The 18405-nt window shown below is 39.5% G+C and overlaps 1 protein-coding gene across 3 annotated transcripts; it reads left to right on the forward strand.

The window, feature by feature from the left end:
• Positions 1 to 523: 523 nt before the first annotated feature.
• Positions 524 to 18103, forward strand: rcbtb1 (regulator of chromosome condensation (RCC1) and BTB (POZ) domain containing protein 1). Of its 3 annotated transcripts, XM_017699039.2 has the most exons (13): positions 529 to 739; positions 835 to 867; positions 4046 to 4277; positions 4791 to 4941; positions 5307 to 5473; positions 6729 to 6887; positions 7532 to 7639; positions 8648 to 8790; positions 9531 to 9721; positions 10694 to 10820; positions 12702 to 12853; positions 13423 to 13553; positions 16467 to 18103. In XM_017699039.2, exons 2-13 carry the CDS (start codon positions 851 to 853, stop codon positions 16605 to 16607), a joined length of 1719 nt encoding a protein of 572 aa, XP_017554528.1. In that variant the 5' UTR covers positions 529 to 739; positions 835 to 850; the 3' UTR covers positions 16608 to 18103. The 3 variants fall into 3 exon arrangements, 2 of the variants coding, with proteins under 2 accessions (XP_017554528.1, XP_017554529.1); XM_017699040.2 differs by lacking the exon at positions 835 to 867 and having other exon boundaries at positions 529 to 772; XR_005131224.1 differs by lacking the exons at positions 10694 to 10820; positions 16467 to 18103 and having other exon boundaries at positions 524 to 739.
• Positions 18104 to 18405: the final 302 nt, after the last annotated feature.

Genomic DNA, 18405 nt, shown 5'->3' on the forward strand with positions numbered 1-18405 from the left:
GGTGGCATCTCCTGCTAAGGATATAATCCACCTGTGTGCACCTCCCTCCACTCTTGTATGTCACCCTGTGTTCTTCCCTCTTCTGAAAATATGTGTTCACCACAGCCATTTCCTTTCTCTTTGCAAAATCTACAACCATCTGACCTTCCGCATTTCTGTCTTTCACACCATACATACCCAGCACCACTTCATCCCCTCTGTTCCCTTCACCAACATGTCCATTGAAGTCTGCACCAATCACTAATCTCTCCTCTCTAGGGACACCATCTACCACTAGTCATCCATCTTACTCCAAAATTCCTCTTTCTCCTCTAACTGACAACCAACCTGTGGTGCATATGAACAGAAGTACACAAGTTGATGATTCAGTTGTGGCCACGACTTAATAAGGCATGGGAATAATACAAGATCATGGCTTACTAAGTCGTGGCCACGCGCTATTTTTATTTATGTAAGTTGTCACCAGCAGGGCTCCGTACATGTCCGTGTGTGCTTTATTTTCAAGGGCTTTTGTTTTGTGTAGTGGTGGCCTTATTTGGAGGATGACGTAGCTGGTCAGCTCAAACCTCTGTGGCGGTGCGAACCTGTCACCCATACGAAGAAGCGGAGAGAGAGGTAGAGAGAGAGAGAGGTAGAGAGAGAGGTAGAGAGAGAGAGAGGTAGAGAGAGAGGTAGAGAGAGAGAGAGAGAGAGAGAGAGAGAGAAGCTTTTTACCAGCACCGCAGTCATCCTCTCTCTGGTAATATTCTCAAACGCCTCTACTCCTTGTTAGGTAGGTCTGACATTTATCTTTCGTGTTAAAAGTTTTCTCTTCCTTCATGTTTTCCCTCTTAGTTCGCCTGGTTTCGTGATGGAGCGGTGCCGTAGGTTAGTATCCAAGATAGCTAACAGCCTCGCTAACGGTTGGCTAACTTGGAAGCAACCGCGCTTAAATTAGCTTAGGCTAGTTAAAGAAACGCCGCACCGAGGCAGAAAACGGCTTTCCCGGCTGCTTCTGCTTACTTGCTTGTAAAAAAGGCCAGTGCTCGCTGCTGACAGCAACTCCGCAGTGCCGACACCGAAGAATGTTCATGTTCGATTTTTTCCAGTCCACCTTAAATGGTGCAGCAGTCGCATTCGGACGCCTCGGGCGTTAGGACAACAGCGGCCCCATTTAAGGTGGCACGGAAAGATTAAAGCAGAAGCTGGCGAATATAAAGCCGACTTCAGCTTTGTTCTTGGCTAGTAAACTTCTTAGGTAGCTGGTTCAGCTAGCTCGTCGGCTAACTTAGTTTGCTCACCGAGATGAATTTGAGTTGATCATGCTAACCACGCTAGCTAGCAAACCAGCTAGCTAAGTGGTCGTCAGTGCAGCTCTGTTTGTGTTTACATAGCGGGAGCTGGCCGTGTCCGTGTTTTGAGAGGCTTCTAGCAGCGACAGGTCAGCATGTCCTGTTGCGGCATTCATTCTCATTTCTATCACCTCTGCACACGGTTTTTTCTGCAGCAGCTAGCACGCCAGCCTGGCCTTATTGTAGGTTTAACCTAGCCCGCTAGTTGAACTGCTGTTTTGATTCGTAACATTTTCGTTATGCATATGAGACTCTGTGCAGTCTTGGAGCAAAACCATCATTAAGAAGCACTGTTGCATGATCTGGTCAGTGCCACACTGATGAGTTAAGTCAGCTCAAATGGTTTGAGGAAACCAGGTGCCTTAAACCATTTAAGTAACTCAAATCATTTCACAATAAACTGGATATAAACAAAATGTTTATTGTTGCATACACTTAAGTAAGTTGAGGTAATTGTACTAATCTCATTCATTTTGTTGACATTAAAAGTATTATTTTGGACTTGAATGTAATAGTGGTCAGTTATAGTGGTAATTTTTAACTGAATAAAATAAGTAATAAGTAATTGCACCTAAAATTCACTGCTGGGCTAAACTAAAATGTCATTGCAACAAATTTATGTTGTATTTAAGAAATTTGATGATGATAGACATTGATAACCATGTCCTAGCCAACTTAATATTACTCTGGACCAACTTGCCAAATGCTGTAGTCTCTGTAGTGTTTAGTCCCCACAAGCCACAAACAGCAGTTGGGAACTCAGTAACTCAGATCCACCAGCACTGATTATCAGTTGTTACTGACTGAGTTACAGAGATTTAGAAAACAAGTAGACGCCCAAGGGAAGGTTGGCCTGGGGGGAATAACAACACACAGATGGTAGAGTAAACAAGGTGGAAAGACACGACCAGTGTGCAAATATATGGTGCCAATAGAAATGATGTGAGTTATTAAAGGTTTCGTTGACCAAACATTCATAAAGTAAACCTAAGAAGTCTGAATGAAATTGCATTAAGTTGGTTAAGACATCCTGTTTGAATGTCTGAAATCATCAAAATAGAAAAGTTAAGAGAAAATCTAAAAAACCCAGGTAGTGTAAGCGTTTATGCTGCCTATCATATGAATTCACTGATATGGAGCACTCCAACAGGCTGAATCAACCAATCTTATTAACCTAGAACATGTTCTGCTTGTACTGAGGTGACCAGCTACTCTTAAGACTATTTCATATGCTTGGCAAGCATCACTTTTAACATGGGTAATTCTGAATAGTCTAAAACTAGGACTGATATATGGGGAAAAACAGTCTGTCATTCATAGCAAGTGTGCATATATAGTTTGAAAAGGATAAAACAATCCAGCTACACTTAATCAGCCTTTCTGTAGTGATTAAGTTGTGTTAACTTAATTCTTTCACTGAGATGTCCAGTTAGGTTTTACAGTGCAGGTGGCTCTTTTGCATTGGTGGTTGCACTTCAGGCCAAGTTAATCGACCAGTGTCAAACCACTCATCTTGATTTTAGACTAGACTGTAATAAAAAAAAAGATCTTTAGTAGTACTAGAGGAATTTCCACAGGATTTCCTTTTGAATGTTAAGGTAAATGTAATTAATTAAATTGTAGGATGCTACAAATGCATTATAGATGTGCTATAGAACAGTACTGCAAGAATCCTGTAAGAGGTGAAAAAAGTGTTTTAGATGTAATTTGCAGGACAGTTGAAATCCTTATGTTTTATTTTATTGTCAGTGTTGGGACAAAACCTTTATCCAAATTTTTAGTGTTATTATAATTAAAATTGAATTGAATGGACCAATAAAAATGGTTCAGATTACACTTACATCCATTTAATAATTATTTATTTTGGTCCTGTAAAGCATTTTGCCTAAACTGTTTTGGAGATGGGAAGTTCTGTCTCAAAAGTGACTCTATATGTGTTACAGTTGAGTGTTTTGTGTAAGGGTGTGCTCGCTATACTGGCCTTGAATTTTGAAAGCAGTGTCAGCCTCTTGCCTATGGTAACATCTAACATCAATTCTTATGCCCAAACAAATCCTGTTCATTAGGGGTTTGTGCATTTGTCCCAAACAGTTTAGGGCATGCATTCACCGCCTCTCGAGGATTCAGAGCTGCAGGAGCATCATGACTCCTGATCTCTGATCAGCTGAGAGACTGAGGTTGAAGTGTTTGAAGTGTGAGTTGGAGTTGAGGAAGGCAGCTGTGGCTTAAAATAAAGTGAGAGAGAATTAAAAAACCACAACCACACAAGCTGAAAATAAATCAATGATATGAGACATCACTGTTCACAGCCTGCAGTATTTTAGCACCTGTGAAGAAATTCAGCACAAATATTTTTTCCTGTTTTCTCAGCTCCTAACTACAAAATCTCAACAAGGTTGAACCATCACAGCACAAATTATTTAACATGAGTGACTTTCCCCATCAGCTGCAAATGACACTCACTACAGACTGTTAGTTACTTCAGGGGGAACTAAAGGTCACTAAGTGGAACAAATTGTAACTTGCACCACAGTCTGTTCAAAGTAAAGGAAAAGAAACCCAGCCTGCATTTGGGTGGTTAGAACTCGTACCGGGCTGTGTTGTCCAAGTTGCGGTGTGAACCGAACCGTGATTTCTGTGTACCGTTGCACCTCTACTGTTTGTTTTTATGTAATGCCGTTAACATGTCTTGGTATGAATGTGTGTTTGTTCAGTATTAGCACTGCCAGTAGCTGCAGTGTGTCCTCCGGTAGCGGTGCTGTTTCTGCCCCTGCCCCCAAGCCTGTCTCCCCCACCCCTCGGAGCATCAGTAGTATAGCCATGGTGGACGTCAGCAAATGGCCCCTCTTTACACTCATGAGTGCGCAGGAGATTGCCTCAATACGACAGGCGTGTGTCTTTGGAACGTCTGCTAACGAGGCCATCTACATCACCCATGATGATGAGGTGAGTGGGAGATGTTGTAGAGTCGGGATTTGAAGTTTGTATGTGTTACTCAAAAACTGTCCAAAACTACGCTGCATAGCCAAAAGACAGTCACTGCCATCTAACAGCATGAATTGTCCATTTTTATAGATAACTATGTCATCCAGTTTCAGAACGAAGTGTTGAAGTGTATTTAAGAGTAATAAACAACCTGACACAGTTTGAGTGAACTGTCCTAGTTTACACATGCAGTTTTTGATAAAAACAGTTACTTAATTCTCATTTTAAGGATGGTGGCAATAAGTGTGCCAAAATATGGTCAAAATTGTACCAAAAAAAGCTAAATTCCACTAATTACCATGTTGTGCGTGCACAAGGGTTTCATTGACCTACTTCCTCTTCCGCAAAACTAGACCATGGCCCAGATCCCAACTTGATCCAGGGCAGCTGTAATGGATGTATAGGAGTACCTGGCTTTAATTGTGCTTTTTGTTTGTTTGTTTATTTATTTATTTTTATTTTTTATTCTGCAAGGTGTACGTGTTTGGGCTGAACTGCAGTAACTGTTTGGGCACAGGGGACAGTCAGAGCACCATCGTCCCCAAAAAACTGGATTGCCTGAGTGGGAAGAAGGTGGTCAGTCTCAGCTATGGCAGTGGGCCTCATGTTCTACTTGCTACAGATGGTAAAATGTGTTTTGCAATTTGCAGTGCAGTATTTCACAGTATTTTCATAACACTCATCCTTGGACCTGCCACAATCGATTATATTAGTAATTGAGTAATTCACTAATAGTTTAATGAAGCATAATAATAATCATATGAACAAAGCCTTTTAAAAAGACTTAAAAAACAAGTGACCAAAAACAGATGTTAATGAATGTGTCAGTCAAGCTTTTCTTATTATATAAATTATATTATATTTTTTAACAAGAAATCGTGACAAATATTGTTTCATATTTAACAAATTTTATGCTGTGCCCCATAATAGTGGTAGTGATTGATTGATTGATTGATTGATTGATGATTTATTTATTTATTTATTTTGCAGAGGGAGAGCTATTTGCTTGGGGACATAACGGGTACAGTCAGCTTGGTAATGGAACAACCAATCAGGGAGTGTCTCCTGTGCTGGTGTCCACTAACCTGCAAAACAAGAGGGTGATTGAGGTGGCCTGTGGGTCGCACCACTCGTTGGCTCTGAGCCATGATGGGGAGGTGAGAGAGAATGGAAGGTTAAGGCCCTACACGTATCCAAATGTTTTTGAAAACATGATTTGTTGTTCTTTGAATTTTGTACTCTGATCTGCATGAAAAGGGTTTCCTGGGTGGAGTTTTTTTAAAAACTCAGATTTGAGCGATTTTTTTTTTTTTTATTTTTTTTTATTTTTTATGGTTTCTGTCAAAAATCTGGCTTTACAATGGTTTTAACATGCCACCGTTCTCTACTTCAGTTTTGCGGCACAATCTATTTTGTGCACAGTGCTCATGCTCACAAGGTATGGTGTATGACATCAGATTTTTTTAAGGTGGTTGCACCCCTGCTGGGCTTGTATGCCATGTTTCAATGTCTAATCCAGTAATCATACCTCATTCCCCTCTTTCTCACCTTGATTTTCTTTCTCAGTACATCCAATAGTGGGTTAGAAATATGGGTTAGTTGCATATTAAAAGGCATTAGAAGGGATTTGGATTTGAAACACCACAGGTTCTTCTCAGCTAGAGCAGCTAGTTTTTCAACAGCAGTGCGCTAGCTGTACTACAGAACATGTGACACAGGGTGCTCAACTTAAAAGCCTATTGTTCTCTCTCAGGCTTCAGAGTAACCTGCGCTTGTATGTGTCTATGTTCTTGTTAGTCTCGAGTTGTAAGGTTATTTGCTTTCGTCATAGTTGTGCACAGTATAGCGTATAAGCTTGCAGGTTACAGTCCTCCAGAGAATGCAGTATTTGTTCTCTAGTTATCTTATTTCAAGAAAGTAGAAGAAAGTAGCCGATGGGCCATTGACTTTGGTCAGTTGAATCAATAAGGACAAAATGCAGCTGTGTATCATTTGGCTTTTGCAGTGGGGATATTTTGAAATTGAACATTTAAAATAGAGATGGAGACCTTATACTCAATATCATGATCTAGTCAGTACCAACAGAAAATGCTTGATTGTGTTTTGTTTTCACAGTAGAACTTAACATAAAGCGAAGAAAAGTAGGTCATGTTATAACAACAGCTGCATGTAGCCTAACATTAACATAACAGCAGTAAGTAGCTAGAGAAGTGTTATGCTACAACTACAATTTCTTTATTTCTTTAGTTCTGTCTTTTTGTGTGCAGAAGTTAGACAAAGTTTTTTTAAGGAAAAAGTATTGAATTATTTCAGATTCTTTGGTTACTGATTTGTTTATTGCTTATTCATTCATTTGTTTGTATATGATGTTCTCTTTCTTCATTTCCATACTTGTTCTCTCTGTCATTTCAGGTGTTCGCCTGGGGGTACAACAACTGTGGTCAGGTGGGCTCAGGCTCCACTGCCAACCAGCCCACACCACGTAAAGTCTCCAACTGCCTCCAGAACAAAGCAGTGGTCAGCATAGCCTGTGGCCAGACCTCCTCCATGGCTGTGTCAGACAATGGGGAGGTAAAAATAAAATTGCAGTTTTTTCTTAGACTGGTTCAGTGTAAACTGTACCCTGAAAGACATTTACTTGGCCCATAGAACATCCGTTGTTTTGATGGTGACACAGGATTAACAAATTCTTTCTGGACTTTCTCATTATATTGTGACCCTCTGGGTTGTTAGTCAGGTTACTAAAGTACATTTCAGGCCAATAATGTAATGCTTATGTTAATTAATTTTTAAGCAAGAATCTAATATAAACCAGTGATATGTAGATGATTGTGTGGTGTTTTACACACTTTCATCACTGATCATATCCACAAATGTATTTTTAGCTTAAAATATTTTACAATCTTAAAAATAAATGTCCCAATGTAGTCCTTGGCTTGGATGTACTATTCTGGGAAAATAACTTGTATATTATTTGGAGGCTTTAAACCTTTCAAAGGTTCCTTGTTCTTATTTTATTTACATCTCATTAAACATCTATTGAAAGGTTCTTTAGTGTACCAAAAGTGTTCTTTAGTGTTCTTTGACATCTCTCCAAAAATCTCTTTATGGAACATCTATTTTTCCAAGCACGTTTGTGCAAAGATGTTCTCTATTTTGTACAATTCTGTTCATATGATCTAATGTAGTGTTGATAAGCCTGTTTTTTTTCCCAGGTGTATGGTTGGGGTTATAATGGTAATGGACAGCTTGGGTTGGGAAATAATGGGAACCAGCTCACTCCATGCCGTCTAGCAGCGCTACAGGGTCTGTGTGTTCTGCAGGTAAAAGCAAAGTCCTGCATCCCATCACATTGTATAAATAGGTTAACTGTAGGACCATGTTTATGCCTGACCATTTAATAAGCCTTGAGCATCAGGATTATATCTGGCTTTATGTTAGCTACAAAAAAATACCAGTTTAAACGCACCCAAGTTGCATTTGAATAACAGATTTAAATTCAGTCGCTTAACGCACTTCAGGGTGTAGTCTAAGACACACTGAGCCACATTTGACAACAAGAATCTCTCGTAATACTGTGATTGGGTTTCCCTCTGCTGTTCTACATATATATTGGGGGGGGGGAACCCCGCCTGTGCCACTTGACTCAGAGGAGCTTTTCCAGAGTTTAATTCAGTGGTTAAACTTTGCTTTGCTTCATCATTATTCACCATTTTGGAAAAGAATTAGGAACATCACTGGTTATTGGTTGTTGTATTACAGGGTTTGCATATAAAGTGATTCATAACAAACTGATGAACTTGTGACACACTTGATTACCAATTTTTTGCATCTTTTTGCAGTACAATCTAGATGCTACTCACATGAAACAACCAAGTGTAAAATGGGGTCTTATTGTCTCAGAGCCTGACCATATGTTTTTGCTAAATAATGTAGTATTTCAAAAATAATGTAAACGATGTAGCATTTCATGAAATTAATAATACTATACAAATATTAAGCTAGCCAAGTCTGAGATGGTATATATTCATACAGTGATTTTATATTTGTATTTTTTCCTAATGTTTATTTTTTAGGAAAAAGAAAACTAAGACTTGTGGCCAAGAAAAGTAACTTAAAATCTAATTTTCTCTGGTGGCTAGAGAATTTTGATTGTTCAGACACAGCACTTAGCTAATGTAATTATTTAGTCAGTTAAATTATAATTACACAAATTGTTTCTCATTGTAATGATATATTATTTTGCATCACTCTTGATCACCTGAAAGCATGCATGCTTCTCCTGTGGGACGTGGTAGATTATTGTATTAATACATGCCATCTGTTTTAAGATTGCGTCTGGTTACGCCCACTCGCTGGCACTAACAGATGAGGGGCTTCTGTACGCTTGGGGAGCCAACACTTATGGTCAGCTTGGTACAGGCAACAAGAGCAACCAGATGAGTCCCGTTCAGGTCATGGCCGAGAAAGAGAGGTAAAAAAAAGTGTCTTCTTTCTTGTTTGCTTCTATGTACTTTTCTTTTTTATATTTTATAAATGCTTTTTCATTCAGGGTGTCGTTTCTGTTTGCTTTGTGTGTCTGTGGAGTTCAGATGGAGCTGAGTGAGTAATGAGGTCATGTTGGCCTTCATAATGAAGGATGTTGTGTGCGTGGCCAATCAGAACACCAGTAATGCTGTGTATTGTTGCATCCCAGAGCTATTTCCTGTCAGCTCGCTGGGGAGTTTTCCCCTCTTCCTGTTTTGAGTGTCCTGTGACGGGAATGCTTCAAGTGCCCTTTCAGATAGACACGTGATCCACTTCTTTGTACTGTGTTCTTAATGACTATTTAAAGAAAAATTGTGTAAACATCCATGTTTTCTGCAATAATAGACATGTCCTATAGTAAAGTGAACGCTGAAAGTGCTAACACTAATAATAACAAATTAATAGGGGAATAGCTGCCAGTTAGCATTTTACAAATGAAACAATGCAAACTTGTAGCCATCAGTTTTCTTTCACCGTTGACCCTGTTGTTAAAGTGAACTGCCCCTTTAAACATGTTGGCAGTCTTGGACTGAGTTCATTCTTCACACTCTGATGCGTTTCCTTTTCCCTTTTCTTCATATCCCTTCCTTTCTTGCCTCCACACCCCTTCCACCTGTGTTTCTTCCCTTTCCTCTCCTCCCCTCATGCTCACCGTCCCTTTTCCACATCCTCTTTCCACATGTGCAGGATTGTGGAGATAGCTGCCTGCCACTCCACACACACCTCCGCAGCAAAGACCCAGAGCGGTCAGGTGTATATGTGGGGTCAGTGTAGAGGCCAGTCCATCGTCCTGCCCCACCTCACACACTTCTCCTGCACGGACGACGTTTTCGCCTGCTTTGCAACGCCTTCAGTCATGTGGAGACTGCTGTCAGTAGGTGAGTCTGGTTTGTTTTTTGGTAGGTGTGCTCTTCCCTGACTTTTTGGACAGTTTGTGTATGTCTGGTGGTATTTGCCTGGCACGGATTACATGGCCAGTGGCCTTTGAGGGCTGTCACTATCGATTAAATTAGTAATTGAGTATTCTTTTAATAATATAGGTGATTGAGTAATTACAATAAGTAAGTACAATAAAATGAACTTAATTGACAGTAACAAATAAAGTACAGCTTTGTGGCAAAATTATGTGACAAAAATATATAAATGGGTCTTTTCATCAGTTTTTATTTTCTCCTGTAAGAGAGATCAGTAGGATAATTTATTATTATAATTATCAAACTAATTACTGCTGATTTATTGAGAAGTTTTAAAAAATAATTCATTAATCAAAGTAGATAAAGTTTAGTTTGACAGGGGCAATATTTCATAAAACAGGATTTTTCTGTTGAAAAATCAAACCAAAAATAAAGCCTGTCTTACAGGAGTAGAGACGAGGCATTTTTATTGGGCAGACCTTAATTTTGATTCAGGTTATCCAGCTTACTTAGAAATGTCAGTTTGACTAGATTCTAATTTAGATGTAAGCACTACATGTTTTATTCCAAAATGTATATCTGTCCCATTTTCTTAGTGTACATGGGCAAATGTCATTTCATTCCTGTAAAATTTCATATGGGGACATTGAGAGGATGCCGAAATCCATAAAAAAAAAAAGAAGAAAAAAAAGGAAAGGTGCTTTGTTAAACCCGGTACAGTTAATGTGTTGCAATTTACTGTAGAGTTTCTCTTTATAGAAGACTGAAGGAGTTCTTTGAAGAATGTTGGCCAGTTGTGTTTTGATTCTGTACCACAGCTGTCTTTTTCTTCCTTCATAAATATAAAGAAAAATAAAAACAACACAAACAAACCTCTTCTTGCTCCTCCTTCTTCTGCTCTGAAGTGCAGTAACAGAATTGTTATTGTTCTGGTAGAGCATGATGACTTCCTGACAGTGGCCCAGTCTCTGAAGAAAGAGTTCGACAGCCCTGAGACTTCAGACCTCAAGTTCAGCGTAGATGGCAAATTTATTCACGTCCACAAAGCAGTGCTCAAAATCAGGTGCCTGCTCACTTCACTTCATTGCACTCCATGTTGGGGGTGTGACTTGCTTTGGCTTATGTACACTGACCAAAGAGTAGTTTGGGGGTTTTGTAAAAAAAAAAGGCTAATAACAGTAACTTTGGAAAAGAGCTGGTCGTGGGTCTGCATTAAATGGAAAAGTCAAGTCAGAACGTATTTGCCCCATGTGTTACATGATACAGTGCTCTTAAGTTGAATATTAAGTTGATTTCTAACAGATTTCAGACACCAGTGCAATCTGATACCCTTGTAATGTATGTCACAGTTTTAGGATTTTGGCCGTGTCTGTGAGTGGTTGCCTCCTGTCCATCTGTCCATGTATCTGTCAATCTCTGTGTGTGTGTGTGTGTGTGCGCGTGTGTTGTTATTATTAAAAATAATTGTTTTTTAAAAACTGAAAAATGACAAATGGAGATACAAGCTCTGAAAGCAGCGATCAGAATTGTTGTCGGAACAAAAGCTTGCATCTCCAAAATGATAACTTTACAGGAGAAGGAAAAAAACTACTTTTAATGTAAGTCAATGGAACCAGACTTTTTTCCCCACATCATTTTGAGCTATTTCTTTTGTTCTGTTCATCATGAAATTTACACACAATGTAAAGGGTAATATGTATTTTCAAACTATGTCAAAACTGAAAAACATCAAAAATGGAGATACAAGGTTTTCTTCCGACAACAGCTGTGTGTGTGTGTGTGTATGTATGTGTGTGTGTGTGTATATGTGTGTGTGTGTGTATGTATTGTATGTATGTATGTGTGTGTGTGTGTGTGTGTGTGTGTGTGTGTGTGTGTGTGTGTGTGTATATATATATATATATATATATATATATATATATATATATATATATATATATATATATATATATATATACACACACACACACACACACAAACAAACAAACAAACAAACAAACAAACAAACAAACAAACAAACAAACAAACAAAAACACACACACACACACACACACACACACACACAAACTTTCCACTGGTCCCAATTGTAGTCCTGATAGGTTTGGTGTTGAACTGGAACTGAGGTTAACATAACAAACACTAGAAGTCAATAGGCTTCCAAATCTTTTCAATAAATACATCCCCAAAACTTTTCTTGGTTTGCTTAAACAGCTTCCAGGTCTTCATGCTGCACTGATTTGTCAGTGTGGTTGAGGACACTGCAAGACTTGTTGTGAACTATAAAAATGAACAAACTTCACCGTGTTGCTCAATGCTACAGGCAGCCTCTTTACACAACAGGTCTTCTCGTCCACAGAATCTCATTACCCATCACGTACATGCACATAACCAGGCATACAGACACTAGATTTGTGTTTTGTTTCTATATTTAGATATACATCTTGAGTTTTAAAAATCAGGATTTACAGTTATTTCTAAATAGAAACAACCAAATTTATGAATGTAATCTGTAGCATCCACATGTTTGCATGACCTGCATGCACACAAAGGAGAGTTGAAATCGGCACACTTGTCATCTGAAGTGGCTGCCCAACTTTATGCTCATTTTTATAGCTCACACTCAGTCATACGTATTGCCAAACCTCATTGACAAGTCTATGCAACCTTAAAGATCTGCACACAGTTTGACTGCGTTGAGAAAGATGATGTGGATGACTTCTAGTGTTTGTTATTAACGTTGGTCTCACAGCTCCAGCACTAAAACCAAAGAACCAAATTTTGTACACCAAACATGTCTTGGCTGGCTGACTACTTATGGAGAAAGAGAAAAAAAATTGTAAATTTTACTTTTTTGCTAAACAATTGGAACTTACCCTTTAATAAACGCCTCTAATGTTGCTGTTAATTCAGCTGATGTGTCTGTAATTGAATTCCTTAATTACAGGTGTGAACACTTCCGGTCCATGTTTCAGTCCCACTGGAATGAGGATATGAAAGAGGTCATAGAGATCGATCAGTTCTCATACCCTGTCTACCGCTCTTTCCTTGAGTTCCTCTACACAGACACGGTGGATCTTCCTCCAGAAGATGCCATCGGTAAGTTGTACCATGCAAATGGCTAAGTACATTTACAGAAGATACAGTGTTGATACAGGTAAGGCAGTTGGTCATGGTCCAGCAGTTTATCCTGCATCTTTTGCCCAAAAACTTTAAAGCACTTATTGTAGCACTGTCATGACTGCTCAGTTAAGTATTTAAAAAATATTAAAATTCATATTCTCACTTAATCTATACAAACAAATTATTAGCATGTTGCATTATTATCCCTCGAATGGTTGTCAGTTTGAAAGATAATGAATGCAAGTTCCTTTACTGCCCTTTCTTACAGTGAAATCACGTTTATATTTATACCCAATATCATGTTTATAGATTATTTAGTGTTTTAAGGGCTTTCCTGTCCTCTTCTTCTGTGACAGCCCCAATTTATTGATTTATCCAGGCACAAATGTAATAAGCACACTAAAGGATTAAACCTGAGAGATTTCCTAAACCTTGGTACAGTGAAAATGCTATGAAGAAGCTGCTTTCTTTTGTCTTGTACCTGAGCAACAATTATTGCACAGTTGTGATGCACCACTCACTGAACTCTTTACTCTTCTCTGCAGGACTGCTGGATCTGGCAACCTCTTACTGTGAGAACAGGCTGAAGCGGCTATGTCAGCACATCATTAAGCGAGGCATTACTGTAGAGAATGCCTTCTCCCTGCTGTCTGCTGCAGTTAGATACGATGCTGAGGTATAGCTAACTTGAAACGCATATCATTGCATATACACTGTATTGCCAAAACTATTGTCACCCATCCAAATCATTGAATTCAATCACTTCCATGGCCACAGGTGTATACAATCAAGTACCACAACATTTGTGAAAGAATGGGTCGCTCTTAGGAGCTCAGTGAATTCCAGCATGGTACCGTGATAGGATGCCACCTGTACAAAGTCCAGCTGTGAAATTTCCTCGCTAATAAATATTCCACAGTCAACTGTCAGTAGTATTATAACAAGTGGAAGCGATTGGGAACGACAGCAGTTCAGCCAAGTAGTAGGCCACGTAAAATGACAGAGCAGGGTCATTCAGCGGATGCTGAAGCGCATAGTACGCAGAGGTCACCAACTTTCTACAGAGTCAATCGCTGCAGGCCTCCAAACTTCATGTGGCCTTCAGATTAGCTCAAGAACAGTGTAGAGAGCTTCATGGAATGGGTTTCCATGGCCAAGCAGCTGCATCCAAGCCTTACATCGCCAAGCGCATTGCAAAGCATCTAATGCAGTGGTGTAAAGCGCCGCCACTGGACTCTAGAGCAGTGGAGACGTGTTCTCTGGATTGACAAATCACACTTCTCTATCTGGCAATCCGATGGACGAGTCTGGGTTTGGTGGTTGCCAGGAGAACGGTACTGGACTAATTGCATTGTGCCAAGTGTAAAGTTTGGTGCAGGGAGGATTATGGTGTGGGGATGTTTTTCACGAGCTGGGCTTGGCCCTTTAGTTCCAGTGAAAGGAACTGTTAATCCTTCAGCAGACCAAGAAATTTTGGACAATTTTATGCTTCCAACTTTGTGGGAACAGTTTGGGGACGGCCCCTTCCTGTTCTAACAAGACTGCGCACCAGTGCACAAAGCAAACTCCATAAAGACATGAATGAGCGAGTTTGGTGTGGAAGAACTTAACTGGCCTGCACAGAGTCCTGACCTCAGCCCGATAGAACACCTTTGGGATGAATTAGAGCAGAGACTGTGAGCCAGGCCTTCTCGTCCAGCATCAGTGTCTGACCTCACAAATGCGTTTCTGGAAGAGCAGTCAAAAATTCCCATAAACACACTCCTGAACCTTGTGGAAAGCCCTCCCAGAAGAGTTTAAGCTCTTATGGCTGCAAATGGTGGGCCGACATCATATTAAACCCTATGGATTAAGAATGGGATCAAGTTCACTCAAGTTCATATGCGTACTACATATATACTCACTCACTCACTCACTCACTCACTCACTCACTCACTCACTCACTCACTCACTCACTCACTCACTCACTCACTCACTCACTCACTCACTCACTCACTCACTCACTCACTCACTCTGGTGACTGTGGAGGCCACTGGAGTACAGCGAACTCATTGTCATGCTCAAGAAACCAGTTTGAGATGACATGAGCTTTGTGACATGGTGCATTATCCTGCTTGAAGTAGCCATCAGAAGATGGGTACACTGTGGTCATAAAGGGATGGACATGGTCAGGAACAATACTCAGGGAGCCTGCAGCATTTATACGATGCTCAATTGGTACTAAGGGGCCCAAAGTGTGCCAAGAAAAAAATCCCCCACACCATTACACCACCAGCCTGAACCATTGATACAATGCAGAATGGATCCATGCTTTGATGTTGTTTATGCCAAATTCTGACCCCACCATCTGAATGTTGCAGCTGAAATCGAGACTCCTCAGACCAGGCAATATTTTTTCCAATCTTCTATTGTCCAATTTCGGTGAGCCCGTGCGAATTGTAGTCTGTTTTCTGTTCTTAGCTGAAAGGATTGGCACCCGGTGTGGTCTTCTGCTGCTGTAGCCCATCTTCTTCAAGGTTTGATGTGTTGTACGTTCAGAGGTGATATTCTGCATTCCTTGATTGTAACAAGTGGTTATTTGAGTTACTGTTGCCTTTCTATCATCTCGAACCAGTCTGCCAATTGTCTTCTGACCTCTCACATCAACAAGGCATTTTCGTCCACACAACTGCCACTCACTGGATATTTTCTCTTTTTCGGACCATTCTCTGTAAACCCTAGAGATGGTTGTGCGTGAAAATCCCAGTAGATCAGCAGTTTCTGAAATACTCAGACCAGCCCGTCTGGCCCCAACAACCATGTCACGTTCAAAGTCACTTAAATCCCCTTTCTTCCCCCGTTCTGATGCTCGGTCTGCACTTCAGCAAGTTGTCTTGACCACCTCTACATCCCTAAATGCACTGAGTTGTCGCCATATGATTGGCTGATTAGCTATTTGTGTTAACAAGCAATTGAACAAGTGTACCTAATAAAGTGGCTGGTGAGTGTATATAATATAATATACAATTAAATTAAATTAAATGAAAAGATTCAAATTTGCATTTTGCTCTCAAGGGCACAGTACAGGGTGCTACTGAGTTTTATTCCCATGAACAAATGAGGACTGTCCGGATTACCACAAAGCCTACACTAGCGTCGTATGACTTTGAGGGGATTTAGCCTTAAAAATTTCTGTTGTCATCTGTTTGTGACTAAACACAAAACTCATGATCAACTTTGGTAGGTTATAAGGAAATCATAATACTGTCAGCTGTTAAAAACAACTCCAAAGGAAATTATTGGTGTTCATCTTTAAAAAATAAATTATATGTATATTATACATCATTTTTTTTCTTTCAAATCAAAGACATCAACTGGCTGTTCATTTGCTTCTTAAAAGGCAGAACTTAAAAGCAAAACTGATTATTTCTTTCATGATTGTTCAAGATTTTCTAAGCCAAAACATATGTAATTCTCTGGGGACGAAGCTCATTATTAAGCTTCATCAAAGAATTTTTCAACCTTTCTGCTAAATTGTTTCATGTTTGCAAATGGTCTGTTTCAAGTACAGTGATCTCAGTTTGTGATAAATGTCTCTTTATTCCTCAAGGATCTGGAGGAATTCTGTTTCAAGTTCTGCGTGAACCACCTGACCGAGGTCACCCAGACAGCAGCATTCTGGCAGATTGATGGGAACATGTTGAAGGAGTTTATCTGCAGAGCCAGCCGCTGTGGAGCCTTCAAAAACTGACGCTGCGGCCTCAGGCCAGCACCCTGTGCGCACATGCAAAGGATTATTAGCCAAGAAGCCCATCTGTTACTGCAGGCAGTCATCCAGACCACTAGAAGGCGCTGTTGGTTATTGAAGTTGGTCAATCTTCAAGGCAGAAGATTCTTCAAGGGCTTTGTTGATTTGCAGGACAGACCTAGACCAAGTGGACTCCAGGTCATTCCAGTGGCATCAGTTACGCAGTGCCGATTTCTATGAAGTCACCTGCCGTGTTTATCTTGCTAATTTTCCGTCTAAGCAATGGGAAAGATTCAACAAACATGCATTCATGAATCCATAGGTATATTCAGTGCAAGTTTAGGAATTCTGGCACATTTGTCCCCTAGAGATTTTGGCACTTGATGTCTTTTGCCAGTTAGGATCTCTATGTCTTACTTTAGAGCCCATCTGTTACTGAGATCTGTCTCCTAAGTAACTGTGTTACTCATGAATAATTGGTAGCCATAGAGCTGATCTGTTACTTTATATGCTGTTTACACTGTTTCAATTCACAAATCAAATATTGGAGACATAAATATAATAATGTTACATCCTAACACTGCTGCTGGTGTAGTCTGCACTGTGGTGGTAACTGAGGTGGTAGGATTATATAGCTTTGGTGTGCATCATTGAAAGCACTTACATGAACATTTGTTACTTTTCTCTCCTTCTTTCATCTGTCAGTGTTAGAGAGGTGAATTACTGGTTTTCTGGGTTGGTGCAGTGCATTCATCTTTTAAGGAACAAGGTGTAATTGCAGGTATTAGCAAATATACTGGCACATACCAATGTGCAACCCCATTAGATACACCTTCTCATTTTAGCTGCTCAAACACTGCTCATAATCCAACATTGACCATGTCTTAAACTTCTAAATGATCTATTCCTTTGTGGAAAAAACACTTTAAATTTGCTATTTTGCTTTTTAGGTGGCTGGCAGTTCACTTTTGCACTTTCCTTAGAACATATATGAATATTTTTATTTTGTTATTGTTTACGTGTTCGTCTGCGACGTGTCACTGAGGACTCACCACTGAAAATTGTTTGTGTAAAATCAGACTTGGATTTGCATCCAGACAATTAGCCAGATGCAGAAAGGCCTCATGCTTGGCTTCTGTGGATTATCAAGAGAAATGTAGTCAAAGCTGTCAAAACAGCTGCTTCTATTTACTCAGTTACTCAGTAAAGACTCTTGTCCATTTCCAGTAGTTACATGGAAGTTCAGAGGTTTAGATTTTCATTTTGTATGACTTTAGTTTTGTCCTGTCTGAGTAATTTTGTATGTACACACAAATGCCCCTCTGAATTTTTGACTGGTCACATGTAGAAGCAAAGTGTGTGAAATGTATGTTAAAGGAGTGTATATATTGTATAGTTTTTGCATTACATCTGAGAAATGATTTATCTACTTAAACAGGCATCAGTATTGTATAATATCATGTGATGAAAATAAAGCTTTTCTTTACAGTTTGGGTAAATGTGTTTTCAGTGTCATTTCTATTGCATCTTTAACCACAGTGCTGTCTGTTATGCATATTAGCTTGAGCATATTAGCGGATTATTTTTAAAATGATGTTTTATATAATTTTATAAGTTTCAAAATTGCAAATATGCAAAATAAAAAATCCTTTTTGTAAAGGCAATGACTAAATCAAAGTTTTCCATGTAAAGTTATTTTTTATTGTGAGAAATTTCAAGAAGTGAGAACTATTTTAATTCAATTTTTATAATCTAAGAATTTCAAACTCGTTTTTTTCGGGTGTTCCCGTTAAATAAGAAC

The sequence above is a fragment of the Pygocentrus nattereri genome, chromosome 12 (assembly GCF_015220715.1).
Source record: "Pygocentrus nattereri isolate fPygNat1 chromosome 12, fPygNat1.pri, whole genome shotgun sequence".
NCBI classification, from domain to species: Eukaryota; Metazoa; Chordata; class Actinopteri; order Characiformes; family Serrasalmidae; genus Pygocentrus; species Pygocentrus nattereri.